Source organism: Anastrepha ludens, chromosome 3, assembly GCF_028408465.1.
Source record: "Anastrepha ludens isolate Willacy chromosome 3, idAnaLude1.1, whole genome shotgun sequence".
NCBI classification, from domain to species: Eukaryota; Metazoa; Arthropoda; class Insecta; order Diptera; family Tephritidae; genus Anastrepha; species Anastrepha ludens.
In genome coordinates, this window is record NC_071499.1 from 55,428,553 (window position 1) to 55,436,494 (window position 7,942).

The following is a 7,942-nucleotide window of genomic DNA, read 5'->3' on the forward strand; positions in this document are numbered from 1 at the left end:
AATAGCTCTCATAGGCAATTATTCGGTTGCGTCATAGCTCTGATTGTAGCATTTTTTTTTTGCGCCGGCATTTACATTGTACTTGGTCAGGGAAATGTGCCAGGGCTTAAATATAATTCAAACTCAAATGGCTGATTGGTTCTAATAACTCAAAAATACTCTCATGGGCAAAACCAAAACAAGCCGTACCAAATATCTTACCGATTATTTTTTTTTTGAGACCTCCAAAATTTTCAAAATGTCTCACTGGAGGGATAAGTTACCCTCTAAGAAAGATTTAAGTGGTTTAAGCCACTAAGTTAGGGGATGGAAATCAAATGCAGGTATGACAAGGGCTTAGAGCCCCCGTGGGCTTGTTTAGACAAGCAACTTGTCTAACCTAACCTAAAATTCTGATATCAACGAATGGTAAATTTGCACATTCGAAGAAGAATTAGTGATATCGACCAACGCGGTTTATTAGGTCCCAAAGATTACAATGGTATGGACACGTTTTGAGAACCAGCAGCAAAATAACGGCCAAAAAGTATTGGAAGCAAACCCTGAAGGAACTAAAAGGAGAGATCGGTCAAGGTGATGATGGTTGCAAGACGTAGAAGACGGTATACGAAAGATGAGAATCTCACAACATAGCGCGAAAGCGAACTGTCGAGAGGAATATAGAGGTATTGTAGAGGAGGCATTAATCCACCCCGGACTGTACGGCCAAGATGATGCTGACCACTAAATTTTTTTTTAATTAGTTATTTTTTGTTAACTATTTAAATCTTTTCTTACGCATTTCATTATTTCATTCAATCATCTCTAACAAATTATTTTATGAACTATTCCGCTGGTGAACAGCTACGACTGAGTGTATTTTATTTTAATAAGTGGTTCTTACACCGAGCTCGTTGAAGTTGTATTCGTTATTTGTTAACTACTGCGGTGTATTTACTTTTACTAAACTTTCTGATTTACCGAGGTAGCAGCTCTAATAATGTTGTAAAGAATATTTTCAACGAAATTCATTAACACTGTCGCTGATTTCTGATTTCCATATCTATGAAGTGTTCATTCGGATTTAGACAAAAAATATTGGCAATAATACGTTTACATATAAGCAGATGATTTACTTTTTCGCGCTTTACTCAAAATCCGTGATTTCTCTCCCAAAATCTCAGATTATAAAATAATCCTAGATAATAACGATACTTATTGACATACAACCCTGTGTTTTCTGTGTTATCGATCATTATTATTACGAATGTAAGGAAAAACATCAAAGTAAAAACTAAATTAAATGGATGCCGGCGAAGAAAACAGGTCTTTAAACATAATTCTAATAAAATGTTTGTTAAATATTATTAATTACGGATTCATTTTACAGAAAAAAAACGTGTGTCCATAAACATTTTGTCCTCCTTTTACTTATTATAAAATGTAATATAGAATTTCCGATGAGTATTACTGCCATAATTTGTTGCAACCTCAGTAAACGTCGCATACGGATTTCCTCCTAGTTATTCCTTCTCCTTGTATTTTCTTCATATCATTAATAATAATTAAAGAAACCAAAAACACCGAAGTATTCCACCAAAATAATTTCTATTGACAGCTGATTGTAGATGTTGCAGGTAATCTGACATATGTTAACGGGAAGATTAATTTGGTGGATTTATAGGTGATTAATGCAATGCCAACGTATTATAAAAAATGTATGTGAATACCTGTTATACATAAGAAGTTATCGATATTCGAATTATGCTAATCGATTTATGACTTTGTCATTACCAACTGTTTACTTCAACAATTTCAATTTCATTGGCGCTTTTTCAATTCTTTCAAGTTGTTTATTTTGCACAGATGGATTCAGAAAATAAGCTTGTACAATGTCGTAATGCTCTAATTGCTTTAGTGATCAATAATGTGGAAAATAAAATACCTATCAAAGAAGAAGATATGCTCGAAATACTGGGTAAAGACAAAGCGTTGTTCAAGCAAAGTCTTCCACTTGTGATTGAATCCTTAAAAAAGGTAAACAAAAGTTTTGAATAAATTTGTTTACAATATAATAGAATTTTGGAATGGACAGGTGTATGGCATCATTTTGCAGAAGGTACCGGGCACGAGAAAGTATATTTGCTACTCCGAGCTGACCTCATCTTCTACGGCAGAGTATGATGAAGAACAGTGTTGTCATTTAACCCTGTTATTTATTATACTGTCTTATCTGCTAATGAAAGATTGTCGCGTAGATGAAGGTTGGTAAATTAACTAAAATCATCAATGCTTGCTAAGTAAAATGATATAAGCTAGATAATTAAAGAACATTTCTACTCTGCAGAGCAGCTGTTCGATTTCCTTAAGGGCCTGCGTATTGATGTTGATGAAGAGCACTCGTATTTTCAAGGAAATCTAAAGAAACTTATAGGTGACACTTTTGTTAAGCAATTGTATCTAAAGCGCGAAAAATCTGATGCCGATACAGATTTGGAGACAAGGTCCGAATAATAATATTTGTAATTTAATTTGTAGTGTCTACAGAAATTTTTCGTCCATATTTGTAGGTACCTTTATTCTTGGGGTTATCGCGCAACTGTCGAATTCCCTGCGAAAGCGGTTTTAGAACATACTGCTGAGGTAGAAATTTTAAATTGTTCGTTAAACAAATGTGTTAAAACATTTCAAATTTTATTTTTCAGATTCTTGGAAAAGAGGCTCGAGAATTTGTTGCGGTGTATAACAAATGCTGCTGCGATGATAATGATGAGGAAACTATGGTTGTTGGCTAAAATTAAAAATCATTATGTTAAGATAAGCTTGTTAAGTTGTAAACTTTGTACATGAGGTAGTTATAAAATTTTCCTCGATTTTTAGTACATTAAATTTCTTATCGTTAGTTACAATTAAATTCCAAACGGTTTTTCAAAATATTAATTAATTTCGTTGCATATAATTTAGTTCAATAAGTCTACGTAGGTTTTGTTCAAATAGTTATTTTGGTTTTAAATCAACGAGGCATCAAGTAAAATTTTTCTTGCTTCTATATTACAATTCACATAGCATATTTGTTTATTCCAAACAAACACATCCCTGCATTGTCCTCTTAAATTCCGAAAGGCGAAAGAAGGACAATGCAGGAATGAACAACAGCACCAACATCCATATAAAACTTTCAGTTTTTTAACTAACAACATATGAAGAACAAGGTAGACCACCCGAAGGAGATAAAATTCCAGCTATACCGCCAAGAAGGAAATAAAAATCCAATCACTAATTAAACAGGTCATTATACATATTATTTTGAATATAATTAATACTCAAACACACACACATGTATATACCATATAAACCCAATTTATAATAAATTGAATTATAACGAATTAAACACACCCTATTTTTCATTTATACGGAATCGGCCACATATCGTCGATATACCCCGACATATTTTTATTTATGCTCATTTAAAGAAGTAAATCCGAATTGGATCATTGTAATATATCGGATATTTTAAGCTGATTAGCGTACATTCAACTCTGTGTAAGGGAATTGGACCGGGGCAATACAACTAGTGAAGCGTAAAACTCACAAATATCAATACTTGTAATATGGCAATCGTGATAAGGTCTACAGTTCAAAAAGAACATATTCCAGCTTGAAGCGTAGAGTGACGTCAATAATAGCTTAAGAGTATAGGGATCTGTGAAATTGGAGCTAAAACGGACACGTAGAAAAGAAAGCACGGAATGCGACTTGGAAATGGTGTAGCTTAGATGAGTATTAAATGAAAATCTTGAGTCGAAAATCACATCAAAGTCAGTTATCTCATAAAGAGCGGATAATCGAGTGCCGTCAGTGCAATAAGGAATAAGGAGAGCTACACGTGCTTTGGAGAATGATAAGTGAAAACACCTGGTTAGATTTAGCTGTATACCATTGGTTCAAAACCAGATACATTATCCAGCTCTGCTGGGATCTTCAGGGAGTTTGAAGTGGTTGAAAACATTTTGAAATCATCTGCATATAAAATAAATTTTGAGTTAGTAAAATAAGTCGATTTTATCAGCGACATAATAACAAATAGCAAGGGGCTTAAGATGCTGTCTTGTGGAACCCCGCGCGCCGCTATGAAGGCATTGGGGTACAAGTTGGTAGGATTTTATTCAATATAAAATTTTTGAATCGCAATCCAAACTTACTTGTTTTGTAATCAAAATGGCTTTATCAATCAGTAAATTCAGAATCGACTTGAAGACGTTTGTTGGAAACCAACATACGAAAATCAGAAAAACGCAACATTTGACACACACTAGACATGGAACCATACTGATTGTCGGAAATTAAACGCTACTATGTATCTTCTGGCTTGATAAATGAAGGGATTAAAAATTTGCAAATTTGAACAGAGCGATAGATTTTAAGCACGGAAGAAAAACCGAATGAAAGCCAATACTGCAACACAGCAGTTCAAGTAACAAATTGTGTTACATTGTCGAGCCCCTTCCAGAAATCAACTTTAAACACGCTTTCAAACTCCGAGACACAATATTCTGAAAAAATCGCTAAATTGGTAACTGTGGAACCACTGTAAATGAAGCCGTGTTGATGGAGGTCCTATATGATTTTACCCGCAAATGAAAGCTAATTTCACGAACTACTACTTTTTCAAAATTTAGTGCAGATTGTTAAATAGCAGCCTGTAGTTAGAGACATCAAATCTGCATATAGAAGTGAGGGAAGCCACCTTCCAACGATTGATAAATTAGCCAGAAGAAAGAGTAAAAATGGTAATCCTCTGAGAGTAATCCCCTAAGAATTATTTGCCGCTGCACTACCCTATATTGATAATTTACAAGGCGAATGGCCGTCCTGTACTTGATAGTACTGCTTTCATTTCTAAGAGGGGGAATTGTAGAGCGCAACGCACTTAGCCAATAAAAAAAACTTTCGAAATGCCGCTGATATCGTCGAGCTCCTTACTCTCCTACGATTCTCTTCTCGCGTAAAAGTTGGAATTAACTCGTGAAAATTTTCCTCCGTTGATTTATTACGATTTTCAACGGGGATTATCGAGATGGGAGTGCATTAATCAACTTACTTCGACTCTTGGCGTTGAAGCACCACACTTAGCCACAGTGAAACGCTGGTGCAACGAGTTCCAACGTTGCTGTCAACCCTTGCCCGATGAATTTCGTGAAGGCCGTCCAAAAACGGTGGTTGTGCCAGATACAATCGATGCTGTGCGTCAATTGATAACGCAAGATCGTCATGTGATATATCACGCGATAGAGGCATCCTCGGGTACTAGTGGGATCAGCTTGCATTCAATAGAGCATGAAGATTTGGTTGTCAAAAATATTTGTTCTCGTTGGATACCGCATAATTGAACAATTGCTCAAAAAACGATATCGTGTCGATTGGTGTAAAGAATTGGAGAAGAAATTCAACAGTGACACGTAACAAGTGACGAATCTTGGAGCTACGTATATGACCCAGCAAAAAACAAAGAGCAATCGATTTTATGGAAATGGGTGTTCTGAGACAGGCTTAATCGGACAAAAGTTGTCCTCCGAAGAAGCACCTCAAAGCAACGCGTTGCCGCTTCTCTCAGAAAATCTAGTCATATTGCAACCAGTAGAAAAACTTAAAGCAGTCAATTCTGAATGGTACACAACCATTCGGAACCACAAGTTTTCAGAATATTAAGGAAAACCAACTGCCGAAGACGAATCATCCTTCACCAAGACAATGCGAGTTTGCGCGTATAGGCTCCCACAAAATATCGAATTAATGGGTCATCCGCCTTACAGCCTTGATTTTGTTTCCGAACATCAGAAATATAATTCGAAGTCAACGTTTTTCAATGCCTGCAGAAGCTGGCTTTGTAGGTGTCCACTTCGGAGTGGCAAAAGTGCTTTGAAAATTGGTTCAAGCGAATGCAGAAGTGTATTGACTTCCAAGGAGAATAAGAAACGCTCGTAACTGGCTTAAATAATAAGTTATCCTGTGAGTTTGAATTCGATCGGAGATCAACTGTAGGTAGCCAATTGGCTAATGATCGTATTTTATAGTATGAACTGTTGCAGGAATGATATCCGGTTGTTTGACGAAATTAAATGCACCAGGTGGATATGCCGTACACAATATTATGTTCAATTTGTCCACTACAAAAGGATGATAGATTACAAAGCAAAATTGTGAGAGTAACTTCAGTATTATGCGCGCTCATTTCCTATGTACACAGTCCGGATCCAGTAAATAAAGTTTTCGTTACAATGATACTGGTAGCATCGCGAAACGTCATGGAGGTAGTCATCAAAAGACTGCAACGTTACATGAAATGGTTCAAAAGTGAAGAGGCGACTTGAGGGAAATCCCCGACGAAGTGCCAATCAAATGGCAAAAGAACTGAAAATATCTGACCGTAGCATCCGCCGCATACTGAAAAATTATTTCAAAGTCAAGCCTTACAAGATCCAAAAGGCGCATGATCTCACACCAAAGCAGTAACAAGTCAGACTTGAGAGAGCGAAGAAGTTGCTTCGCTTGGCCGAAAGTGGTCAATTTCCCAACATTGTGTTTTCTGACGAGAATTTTTTTTAAATTGAGCAATTCGTAAACTGCCAAAGTGATAGGGTTTATTTGACCCACCCTTCATACGAGAATTTGAGTAATCGACTGGCCACCAAGAGGCAGCATCCGCCACAGGTAATGGTTTGGGCCGCTGTAAGCGCAGATGGGCGCTCTCCAATCGTTTTCATCTAGCCTGGGGTCAAAGTAAACGCGAAATTTTATCGGGAAAGTATTTTGAAGGTTGCTTTTCTGTATACTTCTTGCATTTCGCATAGGCATTCCGATAAGGCAGCGTCAAATCTTTAGTACTGTTTTTACTATTTCCACTATATAATTCCACCATGGGTTCTACCCTACTATGATTGTATCATGGTAAGAATCATTGCAAACAGACTGAAATAAAAAAATAATGAAAGAAAAGAGAATAGAACCAAAAAAGTTGCATTAAGCACTAAAATATAAAGTTCAACATTTGATTTTGTATTATCTCAACTGTTTCCTCTACCTAAATGTAGCAAAACGTGTCTTTGTTGAAAAGCTAAAAATAATTGGATCCAAACTTCGATCATTACATTAAAATTATAGAACAATGGTTTTTCCATAGAGATCGTCACTGAATATGTAGACAATGTCATCATACAGCTTTTCGCTCGAAAATCGTAGAAACGAATATTAAGTGGTTATATACAGTTAGAATTTTCAAAAAATCGATTTCCGTTTTATATATTTAAGAGTACACACAGAAAATTTAATATCGTTCCGGTGAATATTTTCGAAGTTACACGCAAATTTGAAAAGGCGTTTCAGAGTAAAGTACAGTGTTTTTCAAACTTAAAACGTGTTTTTCTCTAAATGGCGTTTCAAAGTCGGTGACCAACATTACACGAAAACGGCTAAACCGATTAGTCACAAATTTTAGCACGAGCTTCTTAAATATATTTTTTGGTAATATAGTATGGTAATAACGAAGACTTTTTCTCACCGATAAATATTTTTAACAATTTAGGCCGAAATTTTAATCAAAAAACGATTTTTTTAGAGAAGCCGCCATTTTGTCGAAAAAATGTATTTTGCTTATTCCTTCGATTAATTACTAGATTTAACATTACTTTGAGGAAATCTGTTTGGTTTTTTAATTGCAGAGGATCCAGAGCAGAGCTATAGTGGTCACCGCAGAACGTCTTTTTTGAGAGGAGCTCCCGGAGATCGGCTGTAGCTCCTTTCCAAAATAATATATTCACGGACACTAAGTCTTAAAATACAGTTTAAAGATAACATAATATGTGTACAAATTTTTAGAGTTTAAGAGTAAAGTTTTCCCAGAAAAAATGCTGAAAAATTCGCTTTTTTCGGTCTTCTAACTGTATATAACCCCTTAACAGGGAAC

General features: G+C 35.8%; 1 protein-coding gene across 1 annotated transcript; it reads left to right on the plus strand.

The window, feature by feature from the left end:
* Positions 1–1,758: 1,758 nt before the first annotated feature.
* On the plus strand, positions 1,759–2,913 carry LOC128856458 (melanoma-associated antigen D4). Its single transcript, XM_054091761.1, has 5 exons — positions 1,759–2,016; positions 2,075–2,243; positions 2,327–2,483; positions 2,550–2,622; positions 2,685–2,913. The coding sequence occupies exons 1-5, from the start codon at positions 1,846–1,848 to the stop codon at positions 2,772–2,774; spliced, it is 660 nt and encodes a 219-aa protein (XP_053947736.1). The 5' UTR covers positions 1,759–1,845; the 3' UTR covers positions 2,775–2,913.
* Positions 2,914–7,942: the final 5,029 nt, after the last annotated feature.

Excerpts from the sequence above, each read along its gene's own strand:
- LOC128856458 (XM_054091761.1), top strand. The coding sequence starts at position 1,846 with ATGGATTCAGAAAATAAGCTTGTACAATGTCGTAATGCTCTAATTGCT. Across the intron at positions 2,017-2,074 it reads TGATTGAATCCTTAAAAAAG|GTGTATGGCATCATTTTGCA; the intron begins GTAAACAAAAGT and ends TGGAATGGACAG. Across the intron at positions 2,623-2,684 it reads TTTTAGAACATACTGCTGAG|ATTCTTGGAAAAGAGGCTCG; the intron begins GTAGAAATTTTA and ends TTTATTTTTCAG.